At 37.4% G+C, this 25314-nt stretch overlaps 1 protein-coding gene across 17 annotated transcripts in view; it reads right to left on the bottom strand.

Annotated features, from left to right (window-relative positions):
• Positions 1 to 25314, bottom strand: part of SENP7 (SUMO specific peptidase 7) — a 41711-nt gene continuing 16397 nt past the window's right edge. For 11 of the 17 annotated variants that reach the window (XM_080339465.1, XM_080339461.1, XM_080339459.1 and 8 more), the window contains 18 exons: positions 21945 to 22060; positions 21004 to 21173; positions 19724 to 20090; positions 18539 to 18720; positions 17927 to 18073; positions 16516 to 16549; positions 15525 to 15698; positions 14614 to 14876; positions 13437 to 13570; positions 12082 to 12198; positions 10456 to 10575; positions 7943 to 8035; positions 6531 to 6739; positions 6062 to 6114; positions 5689 to 5726; positions 5390 to 5458; positions 4735 to 4885; positions 1 to 2660 (listed from right to left, as the gene is read on the bottom strand). In XM_080339465.1, coding sequence (XP_080195591.1) covers positions 2523 to 2660; positions 4735 to 4885; positions 5390 to 5458; positions 5689 to 5726; positions 6062 to 6114; positions 6531 to 6739; positions 7943 to 8035; positions 10456 to 10575; positions 12082 to 12198; positions 13437 to 13570; positions 14614 to 14876; positions 15525 to 15698; positions 16516 to 16549; positions 17927 to 18073; positions 18539 to 18720; positions 19724 to 20090; positions 21004 to 21173; positions 21945 to 22060 — 2575 coding nt within the window. In that variant the 3' untranslated portion in view covers positions 1 to 2522. Of the gene's footprint in view, positions 2661 to 4734; positions 4886 to 5389; positions 5459 to 5688; positions 5727 to 6061; positions 6115 to 6530; positions 6740 to 7942; positions 8036 to 10455; positions 10576 to 12081; positions 12199 to 13436; positions 13571 to 14613; positions 14877 to 15524; positions 15699 to 16515; positions 16550 to 17926; positions 18074 to 18538; positions 18721 to 19723; positions 20091 to 21003; positions 21174 to 21944; positions 22061 to 25314 lie in introns of those variants that run through there. The other 6 variants (XM_080339473.1, XM_080339472.1, XM_080339471.1 and 3 more) reach the window with 6 other exon arrangements.

The following is a 25314-nucleotide window of genomic DNA, read 5'->3' on the forward strand; positions in this document are numbered from 1 at the left end:
GATAATTTTAATATCAAATGTATTGGCATTCTCATACCACATATCTAATAAATTTACAAAGGCAATCCTTTAATGTTATAAAACCAATTTAGAAAAGTTTATACATGACTTTTGCTTTTAAATATTTATAAACCAATCACTAGAAAATAACAAATTACTTTATGATAAAAACTAACTTTGCCATAAGAAAAAGACCAAATTATTGTTCTTAAGGGAACACCAAAAATATTAATCAATGAAAAAGGTGCAGAGAAAGGGCACACATTTCTGCATTTTATCCTTCATCTGTTTTACAAGAAATATACAGATTATGCCTGTAAGTAATGTTGATGTTGTGATTTAGATGATGAAAGCCTCAAAACCTCTGGCATGAGGGGGACAGGTGTTGGTGGGAGGGTAGTGACAAACTACAGAATTAAAGTAGCAATAAAGACAAAAAACACACAATGATTGCACTAGGCTGCTCATAGCTATACAGAAGGTAACTGCTCTCAGAAAGTTATTTTGGTTTAAAATTGCCTCTCTTCTCCAGATAGAATGCTTCCTGGTTTGAGACAATGGTGGGGGTTTTTTGGATGACTGCACAGAACTTGAAGAAATAACTGTATTTTCCAAGTGCTAGGTTTCAGACTTGTCTTGAAGGAAGGGGCTCTGAGAATTCTGCTGTGCAAGAAAAATGTTCAAATCTTTGGGCTGCCCTCTATTTTTATTTTAACTCTCTAGCCTACTTCCAGCTTTAAGAGCTCTGGTTTCGTAGATGCATTTACGATGCAGGTGATTTTTGTGGTTATCTGACACACAGTCCTTCTGAAGGGTGTGATGACACTTGTTTACTTACAGCAGGGAACAGGAGAAAGCATCCTCTTTAAAACAGTCACCTCCTACTGTGCAGTAACTACAGAAAAAAGTGCATACATGTCAAAACATTATTAAAGTTTTATGTGATCACTGAGAAAAAACTACATAAATACATATTACGGCAACAATAAACTTGTGCTAGTTTATCAAATCAAGTGCGAGTTCAAACGCTCAAATAATCAGACATCTTTACTGAATTCTCCTGAGCAATGTAAATTATATATCTTAAATACATATTATATATAACTTAACAACCCTTTTGAATGAAAATGGCCTTATTTTTCAGTAAAACACCTCAAACTTTTGAGGTTGTTAAGCAACAACCTGCTTGCCTTTCTGATGCAGGTGATGCCATAAGATTTACAGGAATAACTCCTCAAAATAAGGTGAATAGGATTAAAAAATCTAATACCTACATATATTACATTGGTATGTAATCCGAAAGTAAGATTTCTTCTAAATTCTGGTAAGGAAAAAAAAAAAAAAAACCCACATAAAAATACTTTAAAAAAATCTACTCTTGACTTTAAAACATTTCAGTGGTCACTCTCAAGCAAATGTCTTCCAGTCATGGAAGCAAATTTTTATGATGAAAAAATCTAGTGCAGAGAAAACAAAACAAAAACATCCTCAATCTCAGTAGCCTCAAATCTTGGCAGAGTTTTCTGACACATGCAGACTACTTCTGTGTATAATCAGAAACAAAACAAAAAATACATCTCTAACAAGAGTCAATCTTATATTCTTAAATTAAAACAACAGAATGGTTTGAGTTGGAAGGAACCTTAAAGATCATCTAGTTCCAACCTCCCTGTCTTGGGCAGAGACACCTTCCACTAGACTAGGGTGCTCAAACCCCCATCCAGCTTGGCCTTGAATACACAGTATTCATTCTACTCGCATAAGCTACAAAATCGAAAGAGGCACAGCATAGGGTCAAAATCCTGTCTTCAGGCCTGACTCCTACATGATAATCCATGTACATATAGGATTGTAAAGAACATGGTCCAGAAGATTAAAATCTTTTTACATCCTTGTGGCACATAGTGTACACAGCTTTCATATGCCAAGTAAAGAATCCATTAGCAGTCCATATGTATTAGCTTTAACTTACCTATTTACACTTTTATTTACAACCTTCTCCTTTCTGCACCACAACTGCATTCTATAACCACACAACCCAAATGAAAAAAATTATTTAAATAAATAGAATCATAGAATCATTTCAGTTGGAAGAGACCCTGAGGATCATGGAGTCCAACCATAACCTAACCTAACTCTAGCACTGAACTATGTCTGTAAGAATCTCATTAAACTCCTTTTAAACACCTCCAGAGATGGTGACTCCACCACTTCCCTGGGCAGCCTGTTTCAATGTCTGACAACCCTTTCCATGAAGAATTTTTTCCTAATATCCAACCTGAACCTTTTCTGTTGCAACTTGTTCTACCTCTTGTTCTACCACTTGCTACTTGGGAGAACAGACCAACACTCTCCATGCTACAACCTCCTGTCAGGTAGTTGTAGACAGTGATAAGGTCACCCCCTCAGCCTCCTTTTCTCCAGGCTAAACACAATGAACAAACAAAATACTTCTTGTGGTGCTATGCAGAGTTCCAGTTACTTTATATGGCAATGTTCTTTGCCAGGTCCAGTTTATTAGATTAGCTGCTGCTGCCGCTATACTGTTGAAAGTGTAGTTGCAAGATCAGGTCTCTAATTTCTTCTCTTTTGCTTCTGATCAGCTGACGAGGGAACCAGTCCTCCAGATGCAGTGGCTGTTCAAAGTTAACTATAGGATTCTGGTAACAGAAAAAGGAATAATTACAGCATAAATTTCCTAAAGCAACCTTCGAAAATAATTTCAAACCCCACCATTGCTGCTGAGACCAAGGAGGCACAAACAAGTCTCCATGAGACAGCAACAGGCTTCAAAGTCAAATTTCAGCTCCTCCATGGTAATCCCATTTATACATACCCTCACCACAAGATAACCTGTTTGCTGTTTATCATGAGTATCACCACTTCTCTTTAAGATACATCAGTATGAGCACATATGCAAGGCAGAGTCGATGTATTCAACACAACTGGACATACTCTTAATACCTTACAAGGGACAGATGCACTTTGGTCACAAAACACCCATGTAGAATCACACTCTAGGAAAGGATCAAGCATGCAGCAGTTAAGCGTGCTGAGGTTTTGGTGCCTCCGGCATGTGTTTTTCTGTCATGAGCTGGTCTATCTGATAGAAGACAACAAAGAAGCAAGAACACTGCTGGCAGCCTGAGCAGGACATGAGGAGGGGAGAACTCAGAAAGAAGAGGACAGCAAATGGAAATGTCTGAGAGATGCTGGCAGCTTTGGCAGTAAGACCACAACACCACATCTGATTTGCCAAAGTCAAATTTTTTTCCTCTTCCCCTCTTCATTCTTTTGTCATGCGTGCATTCCACTTTATCCTTCCTTTTAATAAAGTAGTATATGATAAATTGAAAAAGTGAAGTGAAAAACATCCTCATTTGCAGTGGTATGTTTAGGACAAATTACAATCACTTTGTCCTGGCCTTGCTTCTGCAAGCAGAACATGACCCCACTGTTAGAGAATGGGCAGTTCAAAAGCACTGGGAAAGAATTTCATTTTCCACCTACACAAAAGCTCAACCCATCTATCATGGAATCACAGAACAGTTGAGGGTTGAAGGAACTTCAGGAGGTCACCTGGTCCAAGCGCCCTGCTCAAGCAGGGCCACCTAGACCTGGTTGCCAGGTCCATGTCCAGACAGCTTTTGAATATCTCTAAGGAGCGACACCCCACATCTCTGGGCAAACTGCACCAGTACTTGGTCACTCTCACAGCAAAAAAAACCCAACAACAAAAAAAACGCAACAACAAAAACAAAAACAAAAAATCCTGATGTTCAGAGGGAACCTCCTGTGTTTCAGTTTGCATCCACTGGCTCTTGTCCTATTGCTGGGCACTGAAAAGAGAGGGCTCTGTCCATTTCGCACCCTCCCTTCAGCTATTTGTACACATCGGTAGGATGCCCCTGAGCCTTCTCTCAGAGTCCCAGCTCTCTCAACCTTTCCTCATAGGAGAGATGCTCCAGTACCTTAATCAGCTTTGTGACCCTTTGCTGGACTTGCTCCAATAGCACCACCTCTTGTACTGGAGAGACCAGAACTGGACACAGCGCTAAGAGGGGAAGGATCACCTCCCTCAAACTGCTGGCAACAGTCGTCCTAACACGTATAAGCACCAAGCAAGCAGAGCCATTCAAGGACCAGAGCAAGGTGGGAGTGCACTGATCAGGGGGAGGGAGAGCTGAGGACACCCTAAAAGACAGCCCCTGAAGCTCAGCAACTGCAGATGTTTAAAGGCATGTGCTGAAGAGGAAAGAGAGGCTCCCTTAGCTCAGTAAATTCCCTTTTAAGGATTCCCACCTCCCTCTCTCTGCAGAAGCTGCTGCCAGTAGAGTCACTCAAAGGCCAATGCACAAGTTTACCCAAGTTTTAAAGGCTACAAGAAGAGAGGCACAGAATAGATGCCTTTGTAACATCTACAGGTCAGAAACGTGTAAACTAGACTCCCAATACACCCAAATAGTTAGGGATATTGCATGTGCCCACATAAAAGCAACATTAAGCGACAAGGTCTGAAATGTTTGCCAAAACACACAAATGAGAAAATGTCTGTGCTCCAGATACAAAGACCCCTGCCACTACTTGAAGAATAGGGTTTATCTCCTCTTCCCCAAGTTGCTTTCACACTTTTGAGGCTGAGCGTCACAGGTTTTTGTGTCTGGTTATTTCCGTCAGAAATAGTTTTCTTGGATTTAACATCATTTTGGGAAAGGGGAAGGTTTCTGTTTGTACCTGCAAGAAACTTTCCACATATTGCAGCAAATACACCCCGCAATCACTGCTGTTATTTTGTTTAGGCACTCTGGGATACAGGTCAATCATTGTTGATTTACTGAATTCTCGATGCGTTTTTCGTTTAGCTTCCCATTCTACTTCAAGGTACCTACAAAAGAAAGCAAACAGATTAAATACTTGAGACATAACTTCCGAGTGCAATGCTTTTTGTCATACTACTCAATATTGCTCTGAAGCTGACCAAAAAGCTAAAATAGGTTCCACTATTTTTTTTCTCAGAATCTGTCAAAGAAATTAATACAAGGAACAACACAATGCCCACTATCCAATATTCTGTTGCATCCCTACCGCATAATATGCGACATACAAACCAGGAAGATGCATGACATTATTTAAAAACAGTTATTTGTGCTGAGTTTCTTCAAGCTATTAAGATACCGGGACATTTTAAAATCTCAACTACAAGCCTGCAGAACAAAACCAGGTTTTTCCTACAAGCCTCTGTATTGCTATTACAATTTTCATTGTTGTGGCTCCTAATGGATTTTCGTTTAGCATTAGAAATGTATATCATTCTAGATAGAAGTATTTTGAACATAGAAATAAGACCAGCAGGATCTCTTTGTAATAAATAGAAACTGTAGCTACTTACTCTCTCAAAACCTGAACTGTTTTCTGCACTGAACCAGCTTTCAAAGAATCTAAGATGAGTATACAAGGCCTGTACACAACAAAAGCAAACAAAAAAAATCATTGTACTCTTTCATCACCAACATTACTCAAGCAAATATTTGGTTTGAATATAGCTTAACAAGACTATCAATATCTGAACAAACATGGAAAAAATGGACAAGTTTCTACAGCTGTGGCTTTACAACAAATAACTGAATCACTGCAGAATTTCTTAATATAATTTAATGATACAATATTAGTAGGGAAACAGAAATGTACCTTTTGCAAATCGGCCTTTTGGAATTACTTAGGGAGATCTAGGAGAGGAGAAGATAAAAATAATGTTAAAAAAACTATAATTATAAACTCAAATGTCTTCATAGACTGAAAGGTAAAGCCAGAGAGATTCCCACTTCAGAAATTAAGAAACGAATAAATAATTTTTTAAAATGCGCGAAAGCACAGCAAAGTCAACATAGGCAAGCAAAGGAGGACTTTAGGCTAATTCAAAGTGCCTTGCACATGCTGCAGGTCACAGAAACATTTGACAGATGCTGCAAAAAGAAGATGATACAAAATCATGGTCAAGTCTCAAGGGCCTTCAGAAATAGAGTAATACCTGTTTCCTCTGTCAGGATAAAGAGGCACTTACTTTAGAAATACCTGAATCCAGGTCTGAAGCAGAAGCAGCAATTTCATTGCCACCTAGTAGAAAAGAACAAATTAAAAAGTCTTAAAAATATATTTTCTAACTGAAATATTTTAATTTTCAAATTCATTATTATTAGTATTCAAAATAAAACAGTGAAGTCTAAACTAATTTTGCTTCCATTCTAAGCATTCATGAGGTCCTTCCCTTGTGGTAAAATTCTTACTGAAATCCAAGAACTTTCCATTCATTATGGGATTTGAGCCATGGATTTTGTATGTCCCTTCCAGTACTTGAGAGTTGTGGACAAGAAGAATGCAGTGCAGTTCTTGTTATGCATGGTAATACAAAAACATATTACATCAATCATGACGAGAAAGATACTTTGTAAGACATCATATCTCCCTTTCAAGGATTAAGATGCTATTAGAACTGTAAATGACTTGACACAATTTTCTTGTAGATTACCCACCTTTTGAGAATAAACTGTTAGCATCCATTTTTTCTTCATCCTTGCAGTTACCAGGAAAGGCCAACACTGAACCAGTTCTAGTGGTCTCACTCTCTGACTGAAGGGGAGACTGTTGAGGCTGGTGATATAATGAATTCTGATGAGGACACTCCTCATATACAGGTTCTTCTAACCAAGGAAAACAGATAACTGCAACGTACCAATGAGACCTGCCCAGCAGTGGGGAGAGGGGGGAAAAACATCAAAACTCTGCAACATTTGGTTAGGAAAAGGATATGAAAAGTTTTTATAACATCAAGAGTTCATGGACATCTGTTTTGTGACACATAACCATCATTGTCGTGTTCCCTCCTGGCATCTCATACTAATACTCTCACACATTTTTTTACTTTGCATTGTGGCATAACAGCAAAAGTAAGTATCAATTCCTTTAAAAACAACAACAACAACCCACCACATCAACTGATCAGTGACCACCCATCCCACACTGTTAAAAAAATACAAAGTAATAAAATAATCTGTGATGGCAATCCCAGTTTTGGATATAGCTGAGAGTATAAGTGTGGAGAGTTTTGGGCCATATGCTGTGAACAAGCCAGAGCTTGGGGTGACTGTGGTGCACGCTAGCACCTGCACAGAGGTTTTTCCTAGAGACACCAAAGACTGAAAGGAAGTAAACAGAAGCTGTTCTGCCCTCGACCCAGGCTGCAGGAGGGGCACTGCCATCATCGCTGCGCATACAGTGCCCTGCAGCGAATCACCATCGTGGGGGGGGAAGAATGACTGCATGTGTAACCAATCGCAGCCTGTGCTTGCCGCATGGCCTTTCGGTATAGAGTATATAAGGGTTGGAAAAACGTGGTCTCGAGGACATTGATATTCAGTGTTGTTAAGAGTTCATTAAAGGGTATTGATGTTAAATTCATATTGAATTAGACTCTTTACTCTCGCCGGCCCGCCCGTCGTGCTCAAAGAGGTCCTGCCGGCAATTTTGCAATCTCCACATCGTCTCACGACATATAAGCATGTGTCTAGCTTTATCGCTTTCTGTAGTTGTTTTGCATATGTAACTCTCAATGACTATTCAGTTTTACTGGAGTTCCCATGTGCAGGTCAGTTATTCAACTAGGCATAAGTGCATAGGAATCATCATAATGACATACAAACTATTTTGAAAAATACATAAAAGCCATTTCCAGTAAAACAAAAACTAAAGTTTACTGAAGACAGCTAAATAAGAGGTTTCATTTTTTAAGAGACTCAAAATCACTCATTCCACATCTGTTACTTCTTCAACATCTAATGTGTTCATTTCCAACAATTCAAGTTTACAGCCATAAATCTTTTTATCACCACAACATTAATTTAAATCTTTAAATATCTGAAAAGGTGTCAAAAATACATAGACTTACTCCTCATTCACAGGCACAAAGATGTAGTCTTTACTGAAGATGTTTATACGACGAGTCCATGTTCTTACTCTCCTGTGTCTTTTCTGTGCTTGTCTGCAGGAACCAAATGACAGATGTTTGGATTTGTTCTTTTTAGTTAAAGCAAGGTACAGGGATTAGCACTCCTACATCTTCCCAATCCCTCAATGGGTTTTCATTTGCTCTTGAAATTTCCCCAACAGAGAGAAGAATAAATGAGCACACCATTAAATTCAAGTGACTCCAAAGCATCTTAAACTTTTCTGGAAAAAGCCATGCACCGATTTGAAAGGATTTCTTACAGTTATTTATCCAGTGGTTATTATTTACCGCACTAAATGCAAAAATCTCATCTGAACACCAGCCAATGTGGAAACAGATCTATAGCAATTGACAAACATCCATTAATTAAAACACTTCTGAAGGCCTGTCTAAACAACCTTATTTCTTGAAGGAAAAAGCTAAATGCCTTGCACAGGGTCATGTAACACATCTGTAGCAAAGCTACAACTGACACAGGTTCCCTCTAGTCCTAAGCTTTAAATACTAGAACACATTTAATTTCCAGACCTACAGACATAAAACATGAAGACAGGACACTGAGAGAGTAACAAGAATTTAACAAGAAACCTAAATTTAGGTTTTCAACTTTCTTAGTTTGCACAAGTTGAAATAGAAACCAGCAGTTCATATGATCTGAAAGCAAAATTCACTCTACTCGGGAGACATCCCTATGACCTTTCTGATTCCATCCTCATCTGTGACCAAGAAACATAACTTCAGTGTAGGAGGAATGGGAGAAAAGGAGCGGGGAATGATATAAGCTGCTCTGGGAGTCTGCATGGACCAGCATTAAATGAACGCTTGCTACAAACTTCCTCTGCTACATGACTCTAGATGCATTAGGAACTTAAAAGGGAAAGGCATGTTAGCAGCCTGGGATTTTCTGAGGTCCCTTACAATCCCTAACATTCTGTGATTCTGTGTGAAAGCACCTACAGAAGAGCCTTTCTCAATCTGCTGCCTAAGCAGTGTGCAGAAAGAGAAGCAAAGGGCTTTTAAATGAAGTAGCTACATCAGCTGAGATTAATTTCATTTACAACAGCACAGAGCCCAATCTTCTACTATCAATTTATCCAAGAAAACCCTGAGAAACAAAACCCAATCTACCTGTCATCACCAAAGCCAGAACTCTAAATTAGAAAACTATCTCTCAATCTGGAGTGGGCACAGTCCTTGAAATATGGTGCATTGAGAGTGCCATTCTAGTTCCTCAAGAAGGTTATGGATAGTCCAGCCTTGTAAAAGGCACAACAGCATTCTTAACATGGATAATTTTGTCTCCACCTCAGAACATTCAGGGTCAGAAGACAGTAACATGGTGGAAGACATTCTCTCAATCGTGGATCCTTGAGTTTTTGAGGCATAATTGAAAATATTATGGAAGTTGCATTTTTTTTTCCCCTTTAACACAGTTTTCACCCAGCAGTGACTGCAACACAAACAAGATGGCACACCTCTTTGTGCAGGTGGCCTCATTTGCCAGTAGAAGAAAAAAACTGGGGACTTCACAGTTAACAGAAGAAAACAATCACTTGAGAAACAGGAAAAAAACCACACCTTTAATAAACCAAATTATGAAAACAGAATTAAAATTGCTGGCAGATCATCACTGTAAGTGAAGGGGCAGGGCAAGCTCCACTTTCAAACACAAAAGTTGAAAAGGAGCAGAAAGTGTGCTAGGGATGATCCTACCCTTTATATCACAGATGTCAAACTCATTTTCACAGGGTGCCACATCGGCCTCACGGTTGCCTTAAAAGGGCCGAATGTAATTTCAGGACTGTATACATGTAGGAGTAGTTACATTTATACAGTCCTAAAGTTACGTTTAGCCCTTTGAAGGCAACAACGAAGCCAATGTGGCACCCCGTGAAAATGAGTTTGACACCCCTGCTTTATATAGTCTTAGCTGGAAACAAAGTGATATAGGGTTCTTGAGCTCTTACTGATACCTTTTCATGAAACTCTCCAATTCCAGTGTGCTTAAATGTTAAAAAACAAAGGTGTAAACTTGGTGCGTAAGAAAAATTTTCTTCCTAAAAATTTGGATAATAACTTTTTACCAATATGTAAAATGAAATACATAGTAAATCTAAAAATGTTTTTAGAAGTGCAATTTCTTAAAATGATGCATACCTTGCAAAACTCTGAGTATATAATAAAAACATCAAAATACAAAAATAATTTTCTGAAGTAAAGATTCAGATAAAGTTGGAGAAAGGTAATAACATTTTCATTCATATTCAGTATGAATCACATGTAGTTTTTAATGAAAACCACCAGTATGCTTAAATTGTGAGTTACAACATTTAACCCCTAAGCCTTTGGAGAACACTATTTTATGTGCTAATTAGGAGATGATCTGCAGAACTTCCAAGTGGCAACAATAGATCACTTATTTCTAGTCATGATGATATCTTAAATAAACTTACGAAACTTTGAGATCCCCCTCAGAGTTTTTTTCTGTCCTGGTCAGGCACTTATAGAAGAAACTACTAAAAATGTGGGTACGATCCGCAAGATGTTTCGGCACCTTCTCCAACAACAGGTACCTACCAAAGAAGAAAGAAGGAAATTGATAAACTCCTTTTCTAGAAAGAACCATCACTGATAAAAAAGAACAAGTATTTTAACGATTTATCATACTCAGGTTATGCTTACTGTCTGTTGCCTTTGCAGCCACCAACCATGCCGAACTTTTCTACTTTATTTTCAATACGCATATGGCTGGACATCAAAGTATGTAACAGCCAAGCAACTACTAATAATGCAGTTATTTATTATCTTAGATTTATGCTCAGTATTAGTGCTTCTGAATTTATTTTTAGAGAAGGTTTCTAGCCCTTGCAATTAAGACAGGCTTGAAACCTAACCAAGTATAAGCCTACGGAGCATTATACTCCTGCGTATACTAAAAGCGTAGAACAGTTCAGTACGATAAATTCTCCATTTTACCTCTATAGGTTATGCATATGAAAGTTGAGACAAATATTCTACAGGTACTCATTCTGTATGATTTTACTGTTGATCATTTTACTACAACCATCAGCTTCAGTGTTTATTCTGTCATCCTAGAAGGCCAAAGCTCTCAAAATTGCAGTCATCGTACACAAGGTGCCTCCAGCTTCACCTGATGACTTCGGCAACACAGTCATACATGACACAGCTTGCAACAGAATGAAAACTGAGAATGTGGGAAGTCTAACAAATTTGAACAGCAGAGGGCTGCAATAATTGAATTACATCCCTTTATTCAGATCTTCTGTTTCTGGTGAGGTGAAGCTACAGCTATTCAGAGGGCTACAATGCATGATTTATTTCTAGTTCAGAGCAAATTACAAGTGGCTTTGCTGTAAAACCACACTGAAACACTCTGGTACACGTTTCCCTTTCCCACTCCTCTAGACAAGAAGTTTTAACTGGCTTCCTATTGCTCACAGTTACCGCAGCCACACTGGATGCCAAGCAAAATAGAATTCTTGCCATCTTCAAAAGAGCCAGAATTCTGCTTAGGTTTCAGTCAGCACAGGGAAAATAAACCTCAGCTTTAGGGAATGGTGGCCACAATGCTAGTTCTGGAAAATTTGCTTTCACAAGCAACTTTAGCAGGATGGCATGAAGCAGGTAAGCCAAGCACAACTTCCTCAAGAAGTATTAGCTGTGTTCCTTTCTGCAGGAGCTGTGGCTCATAATTCCTAACTCTTACACAGAATAGCAGAGGATGCCCCACTTCATGCAAACTTAGTAAATAAACTACCTAGTACAGACCCTCTTACTTTCTTCAACTGCCTGCTTAAAACTGCCCAGCACTTTCTATTTTGTGAGGTCACCAAGAGGCTTTTCCCCCCGACAGCTATTCTGTCTGGATTATATCACAGCCCTTTAGAGGGACGAAAAGAATGAAATTGAAACAAATGAAACTGCTGAGAATACACAAAAGCTTTAGAAAAAAAGAACACTTTACAAACTCATCACCCTCTCATTTCTAAACTTGTTGTATCACATTTGGTGACCAGATCAAAGAAGAAGTAAGCACAATTAAGGCTGTGATTACTTACTTAAGATAGAAATCAATGATGACATCATTGAGAAACTCTCCATATTCTAAGCACTCTAGGTCTTCTCTTGTGACTCCCAGTCCTCCTTTTGCAGGTGGGGCTGGATAAACAATTAAACTAGAAAACACACATCACATTATAACAGTGACAAACTGTGGTTTACATGTCCTTCTTCTTCGCATGGCTGTTCCACATGTAGATGGTTTTCTAGAAAACCCATTAAGAATGGTAGTTCTTCAAACCGTTGAGTAATTCAGAAGTCCTTTACCAATTCTTACTCCAATACTTAGGGGTTACAAAAGAAGTATGCACCCCATCGAACACTGAAATTTTGTGAAAACTTTTGAAAAGCAGATTATTTTTTACTTTCACCTTGTTTTTTTAATAAAAGTAATTGGAAAATGGCTATATAAAATAGGAAGAAATACTAGGGGACATATTCTCAAACAGTACAAATGAACAGTGATTTTCTGGTCATTAAGACTCCCATAAGGACTCCCACATTTCCACTCAGGAAACTTGGCTTTACAGACCACGCAACATATGTACTGTAAGCGGTTTGAAACTGCCCAAGTTACCTCTAATGCTAATATTTAAAATGTATTTTAAAAGGTCTAGATTAACAACCATATCATTTAACTGGAACCATGAACTGAGCATTTTTGCTTTTGCAGAAAATCTCTTGAACAGAAACAAAACTAACTGCCATACTGCCAGTAAAAATAGTGATGGTAAAAGGCAACAAGTTCTTAAGGGCAATCTGCTTCACTAATATTTCATGTATTAGAAGTACAAGGGTAGTGCAGACAAAACTGAGGCATGTCAGCACTTTCCTAGTATCTTGCTGCATTACACATTTGTGTGTTCTCACTTTCTAATGTCTTTTGGTAACCAAGTTCCTGTACTAACTATTAAATTGTATGACAACCTAGTTATAAATAGATGAAGAGTGACAGAGCAGTGAAAGAAAACATGCTTTAGATTTTAAAAAGGCTTGGCTTAAGTTAGCAATAATTTTGCTGTGATACGGACTTAGATGGACACTCACAGAGGCCATGAGATCCCCACCCTCCCACTGATGCATCCATGATATGTGCTTGTATTCACAGTTCAGGTATTCTCTAATTTCTGTGAGATTTTCTGCCCTCCTGTAATACATCCGTTTTGTCTGTTAACTATTAAGACAGAAACAGGACTAACTACATTCATATCTGGTGATATTTTAGATTTCTAGAGCACCCTTCACACAACACTTTCAAATCAACTAGAGAATGGCAGCCAAGACAGGGCTTTTATTTCAGCAATTTGTTTATATTATTTGTTTTCACCTTCTCGTTATTATTAAATGTACTTACTTCTTAACTGCTCCGGTTTCTCTTACTTCTTTCCATTCTTCATTCAGTGCAGAGGACAGAGAGATACAATAGCAACCACTGTTCTGCTTATTTGCAAGGGCATAACTGGGCCTTGCCACTTTTGGTTTCGATTCCTACCAGAGAAAAACCAAACAACAGTAAAAATCATTACACAGCTTGACACATAAAACAGCACACACAAAAGCCAAGCCTGAAGCCCACAGGAGTGCCCTGCATCACTAAAGAAGAATCTTCCTGGAGAGCAGAAGTGTGAATGTCAGTATTTAAGCAAATGTGCCACAATAAAAATGTTATGTCCCTTTTAAAATTAGGACAGGCCTTCATCTGTTCATAACCTCTCTCTAAAAATATTGAAGCCATCTGACAAATCATTGGTTTCGAGAAGAAACAGGATCTGAAAGGATGGAGGCAAGCACTGGATTGTCTTACTAGGAGCTGTGTATGCTTGGAAACTCTGAAAATCTAACTCTTAACCATTTGTCTAAAAATTATAGAGATTTGAACTGGCTGGCTGAAGTTTTAAATTCCCAGTTTCATAGCCAGGTTCATCTGTTGTCTCTGTGCTTTTTAGTGATGTGAACAAGTATATGTAATTTCTGAAGCAACAATAATGTGTGGTTGGGTTAAGACATTTACTCCTCAGAGAGAGGTGTATTAACACATTAATTTGCACAGTCCCACCTCCCCAGCAGCCTTAGGAATCATTTAACATTTCAAGCTGTGGAGCCACCATAAGAATGTCTAGAGGTGCCTGGAACAAGCAAGACACACAGCTCCTCTTCTGCTGCACCCCTTAACTTCTAGCTCAGCTGAAAAATGGCTCCATCACTCATTACTTGATTAACTCCCAACTTGCTGTCCTGGATACACAACACAGGCAGGAAATTCCTGTGGTTCTAAGAATGCGCAACCATGAGTCAACCTAAGGCTTCAGTATTTGCCACTTACAGATGAGGTCCCTACGCTATCCTTCCATCAATACAACCTAGTTTACTGCAAATCTTGTCCCATTGTGAGAGGGAAATAACAAACATGACTGATTTGTGAGCTATGGATTAAGAAAGCATTTATTTTCTGCAACTGGCTGATCTAAAATTTACTAGAATATATTAATGCCACCAGGTGGCGATAAACCAAGCAACAGGTACTCACTAACCTGAACTGCAGGCTCATGAGCACCTGAGGTATTCTCTTTTGGCATATATTGCTTTAGTAGATCCTTACTGTAACTCATGAAAGAGCTCTCTTCAGGAGAAAGGTCCTTAAACAAGGGCAATGCTTGCTTCAAAGACAAAAAATCAGGGAGATCTGGTGCTCTGTTCTTCTTGCTCACATCTGTAATCAATTCAGTCAGTTTATCTTTATCACATTCTGTGAGTGGTTGTGACAGTTCAAGAAATACAAATTCACTAGATTTGGCTGGAAAAGGGAGAGAATGGATAGTGTTAACTATTAGGTTATGGGATATCATTTTGTTAGATGTGAACTTTGCTAATATAAAATCCTTGTGTGATTGTGCCACTCTGAACATTTGAACAAAAGTTATATTCCGTTGCACAGAGCATCATCCTAGAAAAACAAATAGTGGCAGTCCATAAGACCCTACAGGCTAAATAGCCTGTTCAGCCTTTAGTGAAAATTTTCTCAACTAATAATGCAATGGCCCAATGCAGCCTTGTCAAAGATCAGATCAACCTTGATCTGCCAACCCTTTCGTCTAGCATATACATTACTCAAGAGTAAGGACACCTAAAAACATCCCATTTATTTTAAAGGAGGAGATACTTTATACAAAGCCTAGTGTTACAAGGCCCTCCTCACACAGATTACAATTGAACGGAGTTACAAGGTTTTTAATTAAGTGGCAGCAGTTTTGAATCACATTATGTTAGATTTTCTTCCAAATACAAGTATAGCGAGGCATTTTAGAAAAGCAAAACTGACCAACTTATCTTTAAAAAGCTATAGGCTCTCCTCAGTATTCCAGAAGCACAACTATAAAATAACCGCTTTGTTGACATGCCATATATTAGACTTTTGTTGCACTAAAGGAAAGAGATTACTCACATGGCTTGTTGATAACTAACTTTCCTAATTGGGTTTCAATCTTTTCCACATAATCCACAGACAACCAAAGGAAAATGATCGTTGTTGAAGAACAACCACTATCATTTCTCCACAAGCCAAACCTTCTCAGATCCAGAGTATCCACTGTCAGCTTAATATTCTTATTAAGAGCCACTGTAGAAAACAGAATTTAAAATAACCATATTTTTCACAGCCATGGGTAACTACAAAGTCATACATGTAATAATAATTACATACTAAGACATAAATATTATGAGAGTGTATTAGAACAGTACTTGTAGATTCTATTCCTGGCATTACATAAAATGTGTTGAGATTTTAATACTTAAATCAATTATATAAAACTATGTAAAACAAAGTTACCAAATTGTAAAACCAAAAGCTAAACATCTAAATGCAGTATTCTTCATGATTTTTTCTCATAATAACCACAGTTAATACCTACAAATATAGATTAAAATATTGCAAATCATGAACTCCTATTTGCTTTTAGTCAATCCAATTCAGAAATGCTCACAAACCTCCTATGAGATACGGAAACAACACATCAGCTTCACAAAGTTGGCGGAATGCAAGTCTACAGCTATATTCCTCTTAGATTTAGTCAGCTGATACATTTTTCTTTCCTAAACCTAGGGCTCTAAAACCCTAATCCGAAAAGATTAATGTTTCACCACAGAAACATGCAGTCATATTTTCTACAGTTCAACACCATATATGTAGGAATGGAGAAGGCAAGGCCATTAAAACTAAAAGTTCCCCTTAAAAGTGTAAGAACCTGCTAAGTTATTAATGCTTAGACTATAGACACTGATATTTTTATTATTGAAGAATGTAAATTTAAAACATTATTTAATTTATTTGTGAAAGGAAATAAGATTATTAATTATTCATAACATAAACATATACTGAGCACTTTAATGCAATAAAGAAATAGTTAAGAGGAGGGTAAAAAAAAAAATTATCTTACCTTGAAATGGGATTGTAATATACTTGGTTGTAAACTGAAATAAGATTAAAGTAACAAATTAGTTTGCTTTTTACAAATTGATTAAAACAAAGTAAGAATTTTTAATTATCTGCATATCTTTCTTTGCTTATAGCCAAATAAACTGAAAATAGTATCAAAGAATCATTTAGTTTGGAAAAGACCCTTAAGATCATTGAGTCCAACCATTAACCTAACACTGTCAAGTCAAATATGCCTGATTTGAGACTTAGTATTGCCTATTTCACCTGAAACAACACTCCTAAACACACGTTGGAGAATCCAAGTGACAATAAACTGACTTCCAGAGGTGCTCAGCACTGAGAAATAAGCAGAAAATTACCGAGCTGCCTACGTGCTCCTTAAGAATAATTAAAAAAAAAAAAAGAAAAAATTATTAACACCTGGGACAAAAGCAGCTTATTTATTTACCCCATAATAAAGACTGTCAGTTCCACTGTTTAAATTAACACTATGCCAATGGTCCAACACTGAGGTATTTGTTATTTACAATAACCTTTGAATTAAAGGCCTTGAAAGTTTCCACTTACGCTGCCACTATGTTAAAAAACTCTGCTAAATAAGGAATGCTTTGTCACTTTGCCAGAAGGTTTTCATATACATTGTGTGAAAAGGTTTCTCTCCCAGTAAGCAAAAAGTTGTTTTTTCCAAGGAAAAATTCTACTTTCCACCTAGAAGCATTGATTCTAAAAACATTTCAACTCAACTCTCAAATTATTTTGGCATATTAATTTAGGTAATTTCCACAACATGTTTTTATTACTGCATGAGAACTGCTACACAAAAATACTTTCTTGTGAAAAACTGAAATTATTTTTAGAACCCAAGATTTCCAAATGTCCTACTGCAAACATAAAGAGATATTCAAACGTTTATTTTTCAATTGCAATATACAGAATGAGCTTGGTCAGAGACCTGTTGAAACTTCTACAGCTGGTACTCCATTTGAAGTACACCTTCATTTGTACTTCTATATCCTGTGAGAAGCATGATGCTTATGTGCTAATGCTTTTAGTGCTGTTTTTATGCTCTTTAAAGCTACAAAACAAGCAATTTCTCATTTAAAAGGAAAGATTAGTACATAGTACATATCTGAACCCTGAACACTATGGATGATTTTATTCTAATATCTGTACTATTTCTGAGAAAAGCAATTGGTGTTTACTTCAAGTGACATTAACTCCAACATGGCCACTATTTTCCATTACAATTCATTAAAAGCTTCCTCAGTATGACTTCTGTTGCAGAACATCATTTATACAGGACCTTTACCTCTGAAAACTGGGGCCACAGAAAATGCCAGTTAGCTTTTCCACTGAAGAATTTTAATTGTTAAATATTCTCAAAATAGCACCACAATAGAACAACTTACCCTAGCAGGACCTGTTGATAACCATTTAAATTTCCCGATGTATAGACTATCAAATTCCACATCCAATGTTGGGTTCACCTGTTTTCTGGGTGTGCTTCCAGAAGGTAAGGTGATAGGACATTTATTTTCAATTGAATCTGTTAGAAACTGGGAAAAAAAAAGTATATTCACTACAGGGATCTAAATGAGATACTTCCCTCTTGTAACCTCAGGAATTTTCTCTTTATCTGTGTAAGAATTTACTCCCAAAGCTAACTTGAAACATTTGTGTGAAAAAAAAAACCTTTCACAGAGGTATCTTCATCATGGTCACCTCTAGCTCACATTACTATTTGATCATTCCTGTTTTGTATTATTAAACACTTCCAAATGTTTATTTTCAATATATCAAATACATTGTACGTTGCAAAACACTCAAGCTTCAGAGCCAGAGATGTTCTTTGAAGACTGTCCAGAATTCTTTCTGTGAAATAAATTACTGCAGTTACTGCTTACTGACATGACTAATCATGCTTGCTCTAAGCATTTCACTTTTGTTCTAACATACAAGAAAAAATAAACATTGGATAAATTAGAGGCTCAGCATAACAATATACAGGTCAAATACTGGACTACCTGCTGTGTATGACTTTCCATGTTGTCTTCCAATCTCTTTGCTGAGAAACAGTCAGCCTGTTCATCTGTTTCTTTATTGTCAGTGATATTATCTTGCACTAGCTCTGTGCATTTGAGTTCAGAAGGTTCATCTTCATCATCACTGGAAAGGACAACTAAAGAGGAAAAAAGTAATATACCTGTACTACAAGATGCAGACTTGAAAATATTTAATTCATTTTGGATTTCAGACAAGCAAAGAATGATCTCTTGCAGTAAGTAATACCAAAGTACATTGCTCGAACCAGTCAAGGTGTGCATGCGTGAAAGTGAATGCAACAAGTACTGCGTTGTATCTTTATTCACACCTTTTACCCAAGATCCTCAAAATTATTTGAATATTAAAAGAAACAGGCCACAGCATAGCAGCTTCAAATAAGACAGAATATTCTTTCTCAGTTTAAACATCATTAAAAATTACAAGATGGATTTTCCACATGCACAAAATCAGCTGCAAAATAAGGACAGGAATTTCAAAATCATAGAATCACAGAGTCATTTAGGTAGGGAGAGACCCTCAAGATCATCGAGTCCAACCATAACCTAAATCTGGCACTAAACCATGACCCTAAGAACCTCACCTTTTTAAACACCACATCTTCTAAATACCTCCAGGGATGGTGATTCAACCATCTCCCTGGGCAGCCTCTTTCAATGCCTGACAACCCTTCCTGTGAAGAAATTTTTCCTAATATCCAATCTGAACTGCCCCTGGTGCAACTTGAGGCCATTTCTTCTCATTCTATCACTGGTTGCTTGGGACAAGAGACCAACACCCTCCATGCTACAACCTCCTTTCAGGTAGTTGTACACAGCGATACGGTCTCCCCTCAGCTTCTTTTCTCCAGGCTAAACAGCCACAGTTCCCTCAGGCACTCCTCATCAGCCTTGTGCACCAGATCCCTCACCAGCTTCAGTGCCCTACTGCTGTCTATCCTGTTTCTCAGATACAAGACCATCTACACTCCAGTAGAAGACACTGGCACTAGGCACTGTTATCTAACCTGCACAATGCACTACAAACAACATGATCTGTCTTCAATCTTTTATTCTGTATGTTTTAACTAGTCAGCCATGCATGAGTTCTCCTAGGTACTTAAGCATACCAATGGTAATTGTCAGCAGCACAGACACAGTACATACTTGGGTCAACTGAAACAAGCCGATGATTACCCGTGGAGATTTTGCTCCGCAGCTTTAAGTACTGTGATGTGTCCATCTTTAATTTCTTGATGGTACTAACTTGTGATGAAATCACATCCTCACCACTGGCAGAAAGCTGTTTCTCTGACAAATTTCTGGTGGGAGACTCTGAGACAGGTTCCTCTGTGCAGCTGTGAGCAGGCTGTAAGTGGCTGTGGGTGGAAGTGCCCTTATATTCTCTTTCTAACGGCTGTGAAATACAATCCAGCACCAGAACTGCATTAGATCTGCGACTTTGTTGATCCTCACAGGGTGTTCTGCAGCCAGGAGACTGAGCTGAACTCAATCTTTGCTCTTTCTGCTCTTTCTAGAAAACAGATATCAGAGACAGGATATATGTTTATTTCTTGACATTTTGATGATGGTTCAGATCTGTTACCACTGAGACGTAGCTATATGCAAGACAAAATAATTACTGCTTAATGCAGCTGCACTTAGAGCTTAAGCCAGGGTAATTTCTCCCTCCTCATATTCCAAAGGTTATTACATAAAGGTATGACCTCCACTCAAACTGAACAAGAAACTATTTCTGATTTTTTAGCAGTATGCTCACTGTCTGACAGTAAAAGACCGAGTACCAGGGAAGCTCATTACTTTGCCAATGTGTGGGTTGGTCAACTGGGTGAACAGGACTCAGCAACTACCTATATCTGTACGGTTTTAATCAGAAGGTTAGAGAGATGTCTTTATTGTACTCAAATGCTTAAATATAAATCACAGTTTGTTCTTGACTAACTGATTCCCTCAGTCTTTTTTTTTTCCCCTTTCAAATCTTAATGACAGGTAAGAATAAAATGGTATGATAGACTAAGGAGGAAGAAGAAAGATGACATCTGCAAGATTTCAATAACCCCAGATATGCTTTGTAATTTTTGTATCAAACTCCCTAATTAGTTCTATACCATCTGTGAAAGAAGCTTCAGTTAAATACCTAGACGCCTTATTTCCAAAATTGTTTTTCTCCACGCTCCTGTCTGAAGGACACACTGTCATTTATCTCTCACAACCTTCCTGCTAAAACAAGCATATTCTGTAGCTGTGGACAGAAGTACAAATATTCACTCTTATTGATGCATCACTGAACTACTTTTCCTCAACGGGTTTAGCAGTATCCCTAGATACCCTGCTTACTAATACAATTCTTTTATTTTGGATGTTGTGACTGCTGCTGCTGAAGTGTGTGTGCATGTGTGTACACAAACACATTAAGGGCAACTTACAGACAGCACAAGTGATTTTTCTGGAATGTGGGTATTACAATCATCAGAAATATAGCCACTACATCTTCTTTTCCTTTTCTCAGAATCAAAAGAGCCGGATTCCTTCTGACTAAGAGTGGTGCCATTCATGTTTCTGCTCCTCTTTTCCAGTTCATTATAGTTCTTGTTTTCTGTATCAGGCGGAAAAAAAAAAAAAAAAAGGAAGTGATTTAATTAGTTCTCCTTAAAATTATTTGTATTTCTTCAGATCTGTTACGTCTTAAATAAAATGCGCAGAGCAGATACCTTCCATGATAGTGCTTCCCTTTTTTAATTGTGTGTGGTTGCCAAAATATATCCCTAAAATAATTAAGGAAAGATTATTATTGCATGATTAGTTAAGGTAAGGGTATGATCAAATTGACAGCTCCCTTCCAAGTAAGAATTAGCACTCCATACTCCACAGTCTTTATTCTGTCTTCTGCTGGATGCAATATTCTCAATTTTTTGTTTTATTCTGCAAATATTACTAACTAGTATAAAAAGTACACTCTCTCTGGAGACTCAGCACAGAGCTCAATTTTTCAGCAATAAATACAAATATTGTCATTTAGCATAAACATTTTAGCATGATTCACACACCATTTGAGCATTCTTAATGTATTACATTCTTCAGTATAAAAGACTTTTTATAAAATCAGAATCTTAATGGTGCAGTGAGGTTTCCCTCAGTTTCCTTTTTCTTCCATGGATCTGATTCATCATAGCTTTATTCCTGTTGAAAACCAGCTATTTGATATATTTTACCATATCTGTAAAAAACTGCATTTTGAGGAAACACATATGCTGTATGCAACACCTGTTTTACTTCTGTGCTCTCCTCATAATATTAGACTAAAAAAAGGATTTCTCAACACTCTCCATACTTACATCTAAATGCCAGATTATTGCTCACTACAAACCTTTCTTCTGAAGCTCCCGTCTTCTAAAAGTGAAGACTTTTTTTTTTTCTGGTTCCTTAGAAGCCTTGGTCAATTTACACAGATCATCATCTGTCTTCCTCAGGCAGCGCTCAGACCTGTAAAGAACAATAACTGTGACTTATCTTTAATTTTGAAGGAACACTGAATAAAAACCCCAACAGAAACAAGAGTTGGTTAGACCAGAAACTTCTGCCTCTTCCATAAGCATGGGGAGCTTGGCAAGCGAAACACAAACTAATTCAGTTCCTCTCATGGAAATACACAGGTGCTCTGACGTTATCAATGGAACAGATGCTTCTAAGAGGCATAAAGAATGAAAATATTATATGCTTGACATCAGACACTACAATACTACTTTGCTGTAAAGCAGCACTGCAACAAGAACTTATAACAAGAAAAAAGGAGAACAACAGCCATTTGAGTGTATCCTTGCCTTTATCATAAAGGCAGTGGGAATGAGGCAATGTAGTATATTTTTTATCCAGATTTAGAACTGCTATTAGAGTCCACTGAGTAAGTTCCTGCAATGGAATAAGTTTCGACATAGAAATTCCTGCTCAGAAGGGCCTGAAACAGTAACTCTGAAGGCAGAGGGATACAGGATGTGAATGAGGAAGAAACAGAAAAGGATTACAGTATGAGAAACTACGCAACCTACAGGTGCTCAGCTGAGTTTGTAGTTTCATTCAAAAAGGAGGACAAACAAGAAAGTAATCAGTTTGTTTTGTTTAGTTTTTTTTCTTAGTTAGCTTTTTTATAAATAGGAGAATATATTCAGGAGGTACTGATAGACTGAACAGTTTGACATAATCACATTTGAAGTCTGATCTTGTAGACATACTCGGCTTCTCTGGAGGCTAGTTACAGCTGACAAAAATCTACATAACTATTTTGGTTTCTAGCATATGCATTAGGATAATATATTATATATTATATATTCATGTGATATCTTCTCACATGAACTTAATTATATTCAATAAACAAGACCTCTTTTCTGAAAATTTATCAGGGTTAAAAGATATAAGCAACTAACCTTCATGACTTCTGCTTCATTTTCTGTGAGAGTTGGAAAATAAAAAAGAAAACAAAGATTTCATAGGTAGAGCAATTTAATGATGCTTTGGAAAATGTGTTCCATTCCTCCTTTTTTCACTTCACTTAATCCCAAAGGATTTTGTGTTCATTGCTTTATAATGTGTTTAACTCAGAATGTTGCAGTCTCCAATTTGCAAAAATTAAGTGCGATCATCACAATGACTGCTGAGCCTGGACCCGTAAAGAACATTCTTGACATCTCTAAAATAGATAGCCAAAGCTGTTGTATGCTTTCTGAACAGATGCCTATTCTTCAGTGCTCTATCTGTAGATTGAAGTATCATTGCTCTTTGGGAATACCGTAAAGACAAATAAAGATTTCCAGAGTGCTCTGATACTACAGTGATTAACAGTATATAAGCACCATGAAGTAATCACTGATTATCTTTCCATTCACAAAGAATGATGAATTGGACTGTATACAGAAAAGGCGTTCTGCCAGCACTGTCATTCATTCTGTATATTGAACAAGACAGAGTCTTCCAGAGATTAGTCAGCTCTAGTTCAGGAATAACTTCACTACAGAAAACTTAGTTTTGGAACCCACATCTCTCTCTCTCTCTCTCTAATATTAGTACACATAACAGTTATACAGATTTGACTGCCCTAAAAGACCACACAAAACCATTAAGTGCTTTTTAGCATTTGTTTAACACCAGTATCCCAATTCAGGCATCTCGACAGTAGGAAACATTTCAATAGGAATGTTTCAGCTAATAAACTTTCCTAAACATTTACTCCACACACAAATCCTGCACATTTTCACTTCCAATCTTTGCTGATAACTCAGTTTAAAATGCACCTCTTAGCAGATACGCGAATAAGCCAAGAAGCTATGGCAGTATACAGTGAAGTGTTCTCAACAGCCATGAGAAACAATTATGCAATGCTTTAAACCCCTCAGTTTCTTTACATTAAGACCTACCTCATATTTGTTAGTTATACTGATAGGTCAGTCATATTGAGTTAAGCAAATGCATTTCACACTGGGTTGCAGTAAGCAAGCAATGCAAAATTCACCCATTCTGTAATACCAAAAGCAAGAAAAAAAAACCGGAGAATTCACAGCAAGTTCTAGTTGACAGAAAAAGGCTAAATTATTAGCACCCTTTTCTGATCACACACAATTCTTTGACTTAACTTGATATTGCCACAGTACAAAACTGAGACAATTCTCAGTAAAACAGAGCATATATTCTAGCTACTCTGATGATACAAAAGAATCTCGACATGGTCATATGCAGAGTCATCGTCAAGTGTATCTTATTCACAGACCTTAGTTACAGAGAGGTGAGCAGAATCAAACCACAGCCATGTTGAAATAATACCCTAAACTGTCCATTTCCCATGCCATATCTACTGCAACTTACAGTAACATGCTGGCCACTGGGGAGGGGTGAAAAATCAGCCTGATGTTGGTTCTTGCTAATAACAAGCCTTTTACTTAATACATTAGAAAAGCAGATCACAGGAATGGAAAATTAATCCTTCAAGCAATGAACCACTCCAAACCTAAAGTTCGGTATACCAACTACTAAAAAAGCTGACTACTACAAACCATTCTTGTGCTTAACACAAAACACCCACCCTTCAGATACAAGCATGAAAAAAACATGCAAGATGTTTCCACAGAGTTACATACAAGAGTTCATGTTTTCCTCTCTACGAACCCACTGTCTCCTGCCATTCAAAACAATACCAAGTGGAAAATCAGACAATAAAAACTATCAATTATCAAAAATTATCTTGAAGATTTTGTAGTAAAACAAACAAACAAAACCACAAACACAAACAAACAAACCACAGTCCAAACAAACTCCAAACAAACTTTACTCAACCTAAAGTTACAGAAAACTATTTAGTAGCAACAAATGTAATATTTCTAAAATGAGATGGTCTAATAAATTGTTTTAAATCCCTCATTTAAATTGCAGTTTTGCCAGATTAGCTTGAGCAGCAACAGGGATCCCAACAGAAAAAGAGAAGTGGCCATAAAAGACAAAACAGATTGCTCTGAATTTAACTGCCATCTTAGACCAAAACCAGTGTTATATAATTATAATATCTGATTTCTGCTAGTTTTAGATGTCAAGTGTTACTGTGATGCTCGGTCAACCTAAACAGATGAAGCAAAGAGGAAAAATAGATGTTAAGGAATGAGAGGACACACACAGAACCTTTAAATAGTGGCACTCTGTTAAGGCTGAGAACACTGATGGATTAATGTGAAAAGAAATGAACTATCACACAGAGG

This window comes from Nesoenas mayeri, assembly GCF_963082525.1.
Source record: "Nesoenas mayeri genome assembly, chromosome: 1".
NCBI classification, from domain to species: Eukaryota; Metazoa; Chordata; class Aves; order Columbiformes; family Columbidae; genus Nesoenas; species Nesoenas mayeri.